Source organism: Coenobita brevimanus, chromosome 63 (genome assembly GCF_032717465.1).
Source record: "Coenobita brevimanus isolate Jiangsu-jjx chromosome 63, ASM3271746v2, whole genome shotgun sequence".
NCBI lineage: Eukaryota > Metazoa > Arthropoda > Malacostraca > Decapoda > Coenobitidae > Coenobita > Coenobita brevimanus.
In genome coordinates this window covers 2,845,671-2,858,598 of record NC_137016.1, presented here as the reverse complement: position 1 = coordinate 2,858,598, position 12,928 = coordinate 2,845,671, and the positions used below count along the sequence as shown (strand labels likewise).

Sequence of the window (12,928 nt, the reverse complement as noted above, 5' to 3'; positions counted from 1 at the left end):
TCGTCTTCACTCAACAACACAGTATCATCTGCAAACAACAGCACAGGGAGTTTCCAAACACTATCCTCTCTCACCAGGGCCACTCCAACATCCACTACCCTACCTTGTACCTCTTTTATTACCCCATCCATGTACAGATTGAACAACCATGGAGACATGACACATCCCTGTTTCAACCCAACTTTCAAAGAGAAAAATTCAATTAGTTCACCATCCACACGCACTGCAACCTTCGCACCATCGTACATACTCTTCACAGCATTCAACAACTTCCCATCTACTCCATATATTCTTAACACTTTCCACAATCCTAGTCTATCCACCCTGTCATATGCTTTCTCCAAATCCATGAAAGCCACATACAACTTCTTTCCCTTCTCTAGAAACTTTTCCACTAAAGATCTGAGAATGAATATCTGATCTACACAACCTTTTCCCTTCCTAAAGCCTCCCTGTTCTTCTCCAACTAATTCCTCTGTTCTTTCTCTAACTCTGTCAATAAGTATCCTACCATACACTTTTCCTATTATACTAAGAAGACAAATGCCCCTATGATTACCACACACTTCTTTTTCCCCTTTTCCTTTGTACAAGGGAATAATCATACCTGACTTCCAATCCTCCGGGACTCTACCTTCCTCCCAGGCCAATCTGCACATCTTCCACATCCATTCTACTACTATCTCTCCCCCATGCTTCAGCATTTCACCACACACTCCATCAATTCCTGGGGCTTTCCCTGATTTAACTTTCTTCATTGCTTCCACAACTTCTATCCTACTGATTTCTTCCTGTCTTCTCACCTCCCTCCTTCTCCCAGCCATTCCCCAGCCACTTATACTCGCATTACTTCCATCCTCCACGTTCAACAATTCCTTAAAGTGTTCTCTCCATCTGCTCACTTTTTCTCCCTTCTTCACTAGTAATCTACCATTTTTATCTTTCACTCCCCTGCTAACTTCACTTCCACCCTGTCTTACTCTTTTCACCTCTCTCCAGAACATTTTCTTACAGTCCCTCCACTTTACACTCAAATTCCTTCCAAATTCCTCATCCACTCTCTTCTTACTCTCTCTTACTAATCTTTTCACCTCTCTCTTTCTTTCTACATATAACTCTCTCTTCCGCCTCTCAACCTCTTCCAAGCCCCTATTCCTCATCCATTCATTGTATGCTTTCTTCTTTAGTGCCACAGCCTGTTTCACCTCTTCAGTCCACCACGCTGTTCCTTGCACCCCCCTCCGTCTTCTCTTCCTTCCACACACCACCTCACATGCTGCACATATTTCTTCTGTAAATATCTTACACACACCTTCCACGTCTCCCATCTGCTCCAATTCATATTTGCCCAATCGTTCCTCCACTTCTCTCTTATACTCTGCCTTTTTCTCATCCTCTTGTAACCTTTCCACTCTCCTTGCAACTACTCCTTCCTCTCGTCTTTCCCTTCTTCTGTTCCTCCATCTTACTTGGACTTTAATTCTGGCCACCACCAAGTAGTGGTCAGAAAGTCCACTCCCCCAACCTCTATAAACTCTTGCATCCAATATACATCTTCGCATCCTTTCATCCACACACACATAATCAATCATTGCCTTCCTTTCATTTAGTTCGCCACCCACCCTTCTCATCACACTTCATGTATACCTGTGGATCATTTTATGCCTGAAGAGGGTATTGGCTATCACCAACCCCCTCCCAGCACAAATGTCCACTAACGCACTGCCATTCTCATCTATCTCAGCAGGCACACCCCACTCACCAACTATTCCATCCACCTTCACATTCCCAACTTTACCATTCATATCACCAATCAAAAACACTCTCATTCCTTCCAGACTTTTCCATGCACACTTCTACATTTGTCCAGAACTCTTCTCTCACTCTTCTAGCACGATCTTGCGTTGGTGCATACACACACACAATCGCCCACATTTGTATTCCAACTTTCAACTTTACCCACACAATCCTTGATCCAACTGATCCATACTGTCTTATGCTCCTCTTCCATCTTTTACTCACAACTATACAAACTCCTTCCTTTGCCCTCTCATTCTCACCTACTCCTGCACATATACCCCATCCATACTCCCATTCTCTCACACTTTCTCCTCTCCATTTTGTTTCAGTTATTCCACATACATCCACTTTCGCATCCTCAAGCACCTGGACAATCTCTCTCTCTTTCACCTCATCATTCGCTCCCCTTACATTCCACGTTCCAATTGCAATGTCCTTTGTCCGGTCCTTGGTCGTCAACGTTTGGTCAGTCCTTGTATGTTGAGCATAGTTTATCCCTTAAGAGTTACAGTTTGTCATAGTTCAGTGAAATGCTCGGCTGTACCTGAACAAAATGGCATTCCTTTAATGTACCTTTACTTTGACATCCACTAACAATATTTCTTTTTTTTTTTTTCTTTTTTTTTTTAAGTTAGCAAGGACATTTAATAAGTGGAGAGGTTAATGAATGTTATACTCAGTTCGCTCGCTTTGACAAATCTCTCCTAAACTTAATAGAATCGTTGAGGAGTAAGAAGGATAACCAAAATAAGTCACTGGGTAAATATGACAATACCACTGAAAGCACTGATTGGTAGAAAATATCACTTACGAAAATAAATATATAATTGGCGTTAGCCGATATAAATAGCCCAAGTGCAACAGATATAGTGAAAAAATTAATGTCTGTATCTGTAACATTATTTTATTTCTTCAGATCATTAAGATTTTTTAAAGAGTAGCCTTCACTCGCTGCGGTAAATAAATAAATATATTATAAATAAATAAAAATCGTTGAGCCAGTATGGTAAATATCGTTGGTCCTTTAGTTGCGCCAACCAAAACTTACACATCATTATTAAAAAAACGGATAATGGACCTTATTATATGACTTATTGTATTTGATTATTAGTACTTGGACATTGAACTCTTGGATTTTAGCACCATTATTATTGGATCAGTTTGCAAGGTATGCTTTGACGGCCACCTTCACCCGTATAACATCCGCCTCTGATCCCTCAGTTTTCCGTATAATTACACATATGTTGAGCCCTTCCCTATTCAAAGCCATCACAACAATTTCCCCCCCCCCTCCCTCCGGAACTATGGTGGCATCGAAAACAGATAAAAACTGTCAAAAACAAATCGTCGATCAAACAGCCAATCAAAATCTTCAAGAACTAAAACTCCTACGTAATTTTTTTCCTTTTTCACCACAATAGGTATGGTTATGCGAGTTATCGAACATCTGAAAACACTGTTCATATAAGACAGTGATTCCCAACCAGGGTTCTGCAGACCATCATCATGGGTTCTGCAAGAAATAGAAATAAATATGTAGTAAAAAAGATATAAAATAAATAAACTAAAATATGGTTTTAATAAAAGTATCACGCTCAGAACCAATAAAATATTTCTCTTTCAGTCATGAACCGTACGAGTACCATACGTGGACCAGGCCCAGACAAGATGTTCCGTATCATGACATCCATCAGTCAGTCTTGAGCAGAGTAACAGAATGTATCGTCGTGTTTGGTAATCCCACCCAGTTAACACTACAGTATTTTGATACGGTTGTTACAGACTAAAACATGCTGAAGTATCTGAAATGAAGGCATGTCAGTGAAGAGGAGGAGAGTGAAAATGGATCACAACTATCACAACCAAGTACAAGTAAAGCAAGAAGAGAAGTGAGTGATATAAAAAAAAATAAAATAAATTAAAACCTTCTTTACAATTACAGCTATTTGGCCATTAGTTTTGCATGGACTGGAGAAGAAAACTGTTCCCTTCCCTTGTGCATTGTTTGCAGGAAAAAAAAAAAAAAAACTGCCAACACAGCTATGACCCCAGCCAAGTTACAGTGCCACTTCGTTGTTAATCACAGCCACTCTGTTTTCGAAGACTCTTGGATTCACAGGAAAAATAAAGAAAAGTTGATGAAAAGAAGGTAACTATCAGTGAAAGGGCCCAAGAAGCAAGCTATTTAGTGGCTTAGCTAGTTGCCAAAAAAATGAAAAGCCACACTATTGCTAGAAGTCTAACAATGCCTACTTGTAAAATAACTGAGAAAACAATGATAGGTGAATAGGCTGAATGTGAAATAGACAAGGTTCCTGTTTCTAATAATACAGTTAGTAGGCGTGTGGATGACTTGTCGCACAATATTTCAGATATTTTGTCAGATATACTGAGAAATACTAATTTTGCTCTCCAAGTACGCGAGTCGACAGATATAACAAGTAAGACTAAACTGCTGGCATTCGTTCAGTTTGAAAACGAGGGTGAAATTATAGATTCTTTTGCTGTAAAGAACTGCCAGAAACGACCAAAGGTCAAGACATTTTCAACATCTTATATTGTTATTTGGAATCTTGTGGTATGTCAAGGAGCCGGTGTGCTCGAATATTCACTAGTGGTGCCCCCTCTATCATTGGCTCAGTCCAAGGCTTTGTTTCAAGCGTGAAAAAAAGAAAAGAAAAAAAAGAAACTGAAGTCATAACAACTCACTGCTTTCTCCACCGTGAAGTTCTTGTTCCAAAAACTGGTGGGGAAGATTTAATGTAAGTCCTTGATGCAACTGTGAACATGGTCAATTTTATAAAGCAGCGTCCTCTTCAGTCTCTCATGTTTGCAAGGCTGTGTGAAAATATGCATAAATATCACGTGATTCTCCTTTTGCACACCGAGGTAAGATGGCTTTCAGGAGGTAAAGTTTGTACAAAGTTATTCAAGCTGCGAAAGGAACTACTATACTGCTTTTCTTCAAAGATGATAATAGAGCGAGTTTTTGTGAATGCCTTGAAGCTACAAACTGGCAGATGAAACTAGCCTATTCAACAGATATTTATCAGCATTTAAATACCTTGAACACCAGCATAGAGGGTCCAAAAGAAAACATTCTGACTTCATCAGACAAACTTGTTTGGAAAAAGCACCTTTCCAGAAGAAATGTTGAAATGTTTCAGCCTACTTCAGCTTTAGACTCAGACTGATTATCAGGAGGTCATCCATTAATTACCAGTCATGTGGGGCCACTGACAGAAAAAACTTGATAGATACTTCCCGTCCTTGTCATCAGATATATAAGACTGGATTAGAAGGCCTTTTATTGAGTTCTCAACAAATTCACAAAACCTACTCAGTCTGCAAGAAGAAGGAGAACTAAGTGACCTACAGTGCAATCGAACTTTGAAAATGAAATTTAATGAAGTGTCACCTGATGTGTTTTGGATTTCAGTAAGAAAAGAGTACTCTGTCATCGCAACAAAAGCATTGTATATTTTACTCCACATTTCACCTCTCACCTTTGTGAGCAAGCTTTCTCATGTCTGACAGTCATTAAAAGCAAAGCAAGAATCCGTCTGCTGTCTATCGAGGAAGAACTGCGAGCATGTTTGTCAAGAATTCGGCCAAGAGTTCAACAGTTGTTCAGAGAGAAGCAAGTAAATCTTATACTGACTTTGTAATGTGAAGTCTCTTGTGATGTTAAGGTAGATTTTAAATGGATTTCTTTTTTTTTATAGTATATATATATATATATATATATATATATATATATATATATATATATATATATATATATATATATATGTATACACACACACACTGTAAGTAGGGGTTCCCTGCGATATGAAATATTGTTTCAAGGGCTCCTGCAAGGTGTAAAGGTTAGGAATAACGGCCATAAGAGAATGTGTTAGCCTTTAAATGACACTTTAATAAACTGTCGAGTATTCATACGGAGAGATATTGCAATACCCGGCAGTGTCGCATCCGATCTCTTTAATTTTATTTTTATTTTTCCCAAGTACTGTATGCTTTGTTTTTGTCTACTGTCTTCTCCCCCCCCCCAACCACTCCACACACACCTGCTAGCATAGATAGGTCATACCTTCACTTGATCAAAATACTGTTGTAATGTATTAGGTTCATGAAGAACTCAACTGTAAAATTCCAGGAAAAACTGCAGAATCAGAGGTCTGCGTTAGGCAAGCGAAGACGGCCGTCAAAGTATTTTTTGCACATTCTGCAAAGTTGTCTGGCAGCATGACAGATCTATTGATTAAGTGGTACTAAATGATAAGGGCTAGATTATTAAGAACCAATTGTCAAATACACAAAGTTGTATCTTAATATGTTTTTCATTATTTTTTATATACTATGTATTACATATATATTGGCTGGAGCAGTGATCAGGCCAACATTGTACCATTTTGACTCGGCATTTATTTTTTTAATTAATTTGCTCGTTTAATGAAATTCCACTCGGGAATACTAACTTCATTTCTTAAACTGTAGTCTGTTTTCGTGTCCTGCTTGGGGAATATTAGAAGAAATGAGACTGCATAAACAGAGACAGCTGAGAAATAAAAATGTCCACAGCTCTCTAAGATTTCAGCATGTTGCTGGCCGTTCACAGCTGGCCGTTGATTGGGGTGCAGCTCTGTGTGACATGCTGTATCTAGTTTATCATGACCGTGAGTACAATTACTTAAACTGTATCGTTTCTCAGGCTTCACCAATAAACCTACTAACATTTCTGCTGTCATATGCAACACCGTAAAACATTTGTCATTGCATGCTTTTATACCAAAACTGGTGAAGAGATTTCAGGTAGTTTGTGGCTGAGTTGTGCAGATCAATACACAAAAAGTTTTGCATTATGTAGGAACCAGAAATGATTCCTATATTTGTCTCTTGATTTCGTGACTGTTTATTTCAACAGCTGACCCACAGATTTCTATATACTGTATTATAATGAACGACATCGTAAGACGCTTTTCTAACTAGGTGATAAAGGACCTCTTGATGTAGAAACAATGCATGGTGAAGAACAACACCTATGTAGAACAAAACATTATTTATTCTTCTATGTAGAGATACATATTTTGTTCATGTGTAAGGAAATGAAAGACTTTGCCTATTGAAAAGGTCTCAGTTTCACTGCACAAGGAAAATAGACATTTAATCTGCTAAGTTCATAACGTAGCAACACAGAATTTTACATGGTGAAATATGAATGCAACAGTGATAATTGACTGTCAGTTTCTAAAACTTATCAAATAGCAAATTTTTATTAGAATACATATCGGTATTACAAAATATATAAATATATGTACATTATCATCCTAATCATATTGCTCAGTAATATGTGGTGCGGTGGGAGAGAGCCTGAAAATATAAAAGGAAGACATAACTAGAAGACGTATCAGCGGACAACCCAGTGAGATGGACTATGCATTCATTTACTCATCATTCAAGCTTTCGAAATTGTCTGTTCTACATGGGGATAATGATTCCCCCAAAACACTGTGATTCATAATGCCTCTTGGAAAGAGACAATTCCGTCAAATATCAGGTTGAAAAAAAAAAAAAGTGTATTTTAAGCCACATCCTGTATTTATCCATGCATATTTCATTCAGCTTAATCTATTTCCATCTTTCGTTAATTCTTTTGTTTCCTCGCACTTGCCTTCTTCACACATTCATTTACTGTATCTATACATCTTCTCCCTCGCCTTCACTTAACATGCAAAAGTATGGAGTCAGGAGTTTATGTAAATTTTAACATATCTCTTACCAAAGTTTGTAGAGGATTTCCAGATCACACTCCTCAATGAATAGCTAGCTAAATGAGGGAGGAGCTACCTGGCTGGTATGATAAGAAGATACCAAATGTGCTCTTGTTAAAAATGGACACAGCACTCCAGTTTCCCTTCCGTTTCATGCGCCTCACTGGTGTTTGATCAGCAGGGTCGTCATAAAGGCCACGTGCTGACAGGAACATTAGCGATCGCTCATTTTTCTCATCTCTTACATCTTGCTCGGAATCGTCGTCTCACTGTATCAGATGACAGGTGGCGAGGCTTTGGCAGTTGTATGGGTTGCCTGTTACCAGACTTTTGGTGACTTCATCCACTAGATGTCCTGACCCTGCCACACCCAGAAGATTACCGGCAGATGCCCTGTGCACAATGTATAGGCCGAGTCAGTACGATAACTGGTAATATTATGGCACACTACACTGTAAGGAATGATCAAACTGCATATGACTAGTATACTCACATGAGTAACGCTAGACTTGAGTGCTTGCCGGTGAGGTGCTGTGCTGTGGTGTTGGCCATAACGTCACACAGGTGGGAGTGGACGCAAGCAGTCTCGTTGGTGTCTCTGTAGAGGCGCCACAGGTGGTTGAGGTGGTGGGCGATGTCGTCCTCGTGCAGTTGGTTGTACAAATTGTCAGCGACCAGAGGGTCGGAGGACCAGACGTCACCCCTGAGGGACGGCGGGAGGCTGAAGCCTTGAGTGTCGTCGTTCACGTCACGCTTCTTGCGCTGAACGCTGGAGCCCCACGGCAGCACTTGGTCGGGTATGTCCGAGTCCCACAGCGACAGTGAACCATCCCCGATGTCACGGCGACCATTCCGGGTGCCACGGATGAGTCTGAAAAGCAGAAAACCCAAAAGAGCCCCAAGAGCAACAGAGCTGAGCACGACAATTGGATCAATTTGCATGCCACCATTCCCATACCCCCCACCATAACCACCTCCGTATCCGCCACTGTGCCCACCTCCATAGCCACCACTATGCCCTCCACCATAGCCACCGCCATGTCCTCCTCCACCATAGCCACCACTGTGTCCTCCTCCACCATAGCCACCACTGTGTCCTCCTCCATACCCACCACTGTGACCGTAGCCACCACCACCATGACCACCTCCCCCATAACCACCTCCACCATGACCACCTCCACCATGACCACCTCCCCCATAACCACCTCCATCATGACCACCTCCCCCATAACCACCTCCACCATGACCACCTCCCCCATAACCACCTCCACCATGACCACCACCACTATGACCACCATCGTAGCCACCATACCCACTACCACTATGACCACCGTAACCACCTCCGCCACTGTGGCCTCCACCATGACCTCCATCTCTGGCCAACTCGCGACCAGATTCTGCTTCAGGTTTCTTTGGCTGGAAGTCATACCCATCGAACTTATAGCTTTCAGCTGCCTTGTTAAACTCTTCCCTCTTGACTCTCCCTCTCTCACCCTCTCTGATCCTCTGACTTCTCAGGATAGACTTGTAAAAGTTGTAGAGATCAGTGTTGTTGAAGGAGATGAAGCCGATGTACTCGTCTGCAACGTCGTCAGAAAAAGTGTTGTCAAAATAGGCAGAGATGAAGCGCGACATGGCAGCGACAGTGTAAGCGAAGTTTGAGGAACTGAAGTAGTCTATGATGCCGTTAAAACCATTTTCTTTGGTAAAGTTGTAGAAAGAGTCAAAGCTCCCGAAGGGTCCGATGTAAGGGTTGATCTCCCGAATGATGAACTCTGCGAAGTCTTTGTCAAGCTTTTTGGCCAGTATGTTCATAAGGTTGAGGTCGTCGCCAAGGCTGATGATGCCGTCGATGATCCTGACGGGCGTGAGCTGCATGAAGGTTTCCAGGGAGTTTTCGTCCTCAACGTAAGCCAGGACTCTCTGCCACGTCGACTTGATCAACATCCACACGCTGCTGGAGGTAGACGCAAGCTTATTTTTGTTAATGGAAGAGTTGTAACTGGAAATATCAGAAGTAGTCAGGAGGGAAAATGGGGCCTGACTTCCAATTTCTTCTTGAATTATATTTTTAACTATATCTAGATATTTGGCATTCAGGTTGAAAGTAGTGCTGCTGTCAGTCTGCTTGAGTCCGCCAATGCTGTTTTCTTGTTCGAAGATGTCTCTTGCTGTTATCGATCCGTATGAAGAGGCCTCTAATTCCTTCAGTCCGTTAATAATTTTGGAAAATGGTCTCACGAAATCCTTATGTAAACCGAGAGAGTCTTCTAAAACTGAGCTAATATAGTCAGAATTTGTTATGCGATTTAGTAGTGGCGGTAGCAGAGAAAGAGTCAGGAAATTTTCATTGTTATTCGTTCCTTTGGCTGCTTTCAGAATTGCGTCAAGGAGAGTTGTTGACGAGTCTGTGGTCTCTGATGACATGAGGGATGTCTTGGCCCATGATGGCGTCGCAACCATGAGACTGATGGCTATGATAATGACGACGGACGTGGACATGCTGAAGTGCTATGCAACCCAAGCTCCTCCAGCTTTCGAGCTCTGCAGAAGAAGAAAGTACAAATGAATACACGCTCTTTACAGGACACAAGCGTGATAATGGTGATGATGATGGTGATGATCATGATGGTGATAATTAAGTTGATATGGTTATACTGGGAAAGCAGCAATGAACGGAATCTAAGAATGCAGAAAAAAATCCGTCGAGGAATAGTCATTTCGTAACGACATAATGGTGCAATGAAATTTAGCATATGGCAGTGATTCAATAGTCACTTCTTACTTAACTCCTTCAGTATAATGACACTTTTGATTTACTCTTTGTATCTCTAGACGATTTTATTCTGTTCAGGAGGGATTAAATAGTCTTCTTTCGTCCTCAGACCCCGTTGGGTTGTCAGTGGCGGGCAAAATCGTCTGGCATTAACTAAAGGAAATAAAGAAAACGTTTTCAGGGGCTACAAAGTTAAATCCTTCAAATCTTTCTCAAGGAGACGCTCCTAATGTAAATAAATCGTCTGGTACCATAAAAGCTAAACTATAACAAGAAAAAAAAAAATAGGCTGCTAGATGCCGGAGCTTTAAGATCCTTCGTTTGAGCCTCTTGATGTGGTGTGGAACAGCAATTTTGTGCGGGGTTGTGTGGTGTGTCTTCGCTAAAGTCTCTAAAGTCTAAAGAATAAAGCGCATAGCGTTCCTGAATTGTCAGAGAGAGAGAAAGAGAGAGAGAGAGAGAGAGTCACTATATTGAAACTCTCAGCTCCTCATTATGGTGACGTATTTTTTCGTTTAGTCTCTCTACTTTCAGGCGACTTTATTCAACTCGGGAAACTCCTGATATTCTAGGGGTTAATGAAGGACATACGTATCCCCTCCAGTGTCTCTCTTGTGCTGATAAGATTGTGTGGAGGTAGTAAGAATGAAGTATTTAAGACGTTTCCGTAATCATCATCATCATCATCATTTATTCCACCTAAGGATGAGGTAAAATAGGATCGAGAGACAAGAAGAAAGTGTGAGTGGAAGAACTATCAACAACTTGTTAAATGATATATCAACCATTGTCTTCCAAAATTACTTGAAATTATTCAGACTAACGGAAATCAAATAAAAGCAAAGCAACCCACGTAACAAGAATCAACTCTGATCAACCACATTTATCCCGAATCACCCTCTGCAATCACTTTTGTCTCCTTATTCTAGGCAGAAAGAAGGCTCCCTTAGATAATATCACTTCAGTTATCAGTGTCTTCTAAAGAAAATTACTTGTCTACACCATTACGAGGGGAATTTTCGTCTCCTGGAGGGAAATTTGGACATTCCAAGGGGAGAGGGATAAACAGATAAAACCAAAATGACTTTAGTAGCATAATTCATGTGTTGTTGCTTATAGATTATACCGTATATGTTTTATGGTCAAGTGGTTTTTTGGCTCTTAATATGTGTGTTTTATTATTTTTTAAAGAATAAGGTCAATGTTTAGGTCCTCAAATAATTATGATACACAGAAGTACAAAATCTCTAAAATTTTCCCAAAGTTTTTTTTTTTTCTTTTTTTTTTACAGATCTACAAAATACAGCTGATTTCAAGCCGTTACATGGTAAAAAAAATACCGCTAAATGGAGAGATTAGCACTAGAACCTATATTCTAGTTGTTTATACTAACTCCCAAACGGGGGGAGGGGTAACACTTCTTTTGGGAGTTGAAGAGTGGGGGATCATCAATGATTTTCTGGCAAATATGGGGAATGATCAGGAAAGGTTTGGGAACCTGTGGTCTACACAGCCATAAACACATTATTCAAAATCCCACAATTCAAAGACGTCATTGTACTCAGAAAGCTAAAATCCTCCCTGGAATTTCTACAAACGGCCATCATTTGACGTCAGAACTGAACTCGGCGCGATGACTCGACGGAAGAACACCAATCAAAAACAATACTCGTTTAATTACCCGGCTAATGGTAAGACACCATTGTTCGAGATCTCACTCATCAGGAGGACTTCTGACATTTTTTATCCTTACTATCTCCAGACTATTTTGGAGAAAAGGTCTAGTTTAGTAAAGAGGTTAGTACAGACTATCTTTTTCCGGAGGAGGCAAAAATGAAGTATAAAAAGTCGACACTACCATGTCTCCACAGAAAGCACCGACCATAGTCATATAATTTTTAGTTCAATTGCCCGGGTAAAATTCGACAATGGAGCTCAACCTCACCCTGAAGTACAAATCAAGGTCGTCAGTCTCGGCAGAATGGTGGAGTCTGTATCTGGAAATTAGATAACAGCCAACTTATACCCTATATTTTTAACTTCCCCACAATGCGATCACTCTCATTTTCTCCGCCAGTCGAATTATATTTTTAGTACCGCCAGGCGAACGCTGTTATCAGGAGAGCTCCCCAGTAACGTCTCCAGCTCAAAGTCTCTCCGAAGTTGAGTAAAACTATCCAGTGGTAGGAGAAATAGAATATCCATAGTCTTCGTACTGCTGAAGGAATTAAGCAAGGTAGCCTGACCTGGTTAGATAATGGGGGCATGGTTTGGGGATGAATTAATCTCCAACTTCCCCTTTTTTTTCTCTCTCTCTCTACCTTTTTTTCACGGTAAATTTTCTCTGAGAGCTGTTTTTTTTTGTGGACAGAGCAGACTTCATAGCACCCCTCCTTTATTTTGTCTGATAACTTTTATTTTGTTTTCATGTTACCAGTTATATCGATATTAACCCTTTCATCCCCGTAACCATCATTTTTTTTTTTAATTATTCCTGCTGTTTCCAAAGAGTTATTATTATTATTATTTTTTTTGGTATAGAATAATTGCCTGGCAGTAAAGGGGTTAATTAACACTA

General features: G+C 40.5%; 1 protein-coding gene across 1 annotated transcript; it reads right to left on the bottom strand.

Annotated features, from left to right (window-relative positions):
* Positions 1-7,840: 7,840 nt before the first annotated feature.
* On the bottom strand, positions 7,841-10,076 carry LOC145404277 (uncharacterized). The gene is made up of 3 exons (XM_080275798.1): positions 8,683-10,076; positions 8,068-8,562; positions 7,841-7,967 (listed from the first exon to the last, which is right to left on the bottom strand). The coding sequence occupies exons 1-3, from the start codon at positions 10,074-10,076 to the stop codon at positions 7,841-7,843; spliced, it is 2,016 nt and encodes a 671-aa protein (XP_080131924.1).
* Between the last annotated feature and the right edge of the window lie 2,852 nt (positions 10,077-12,928).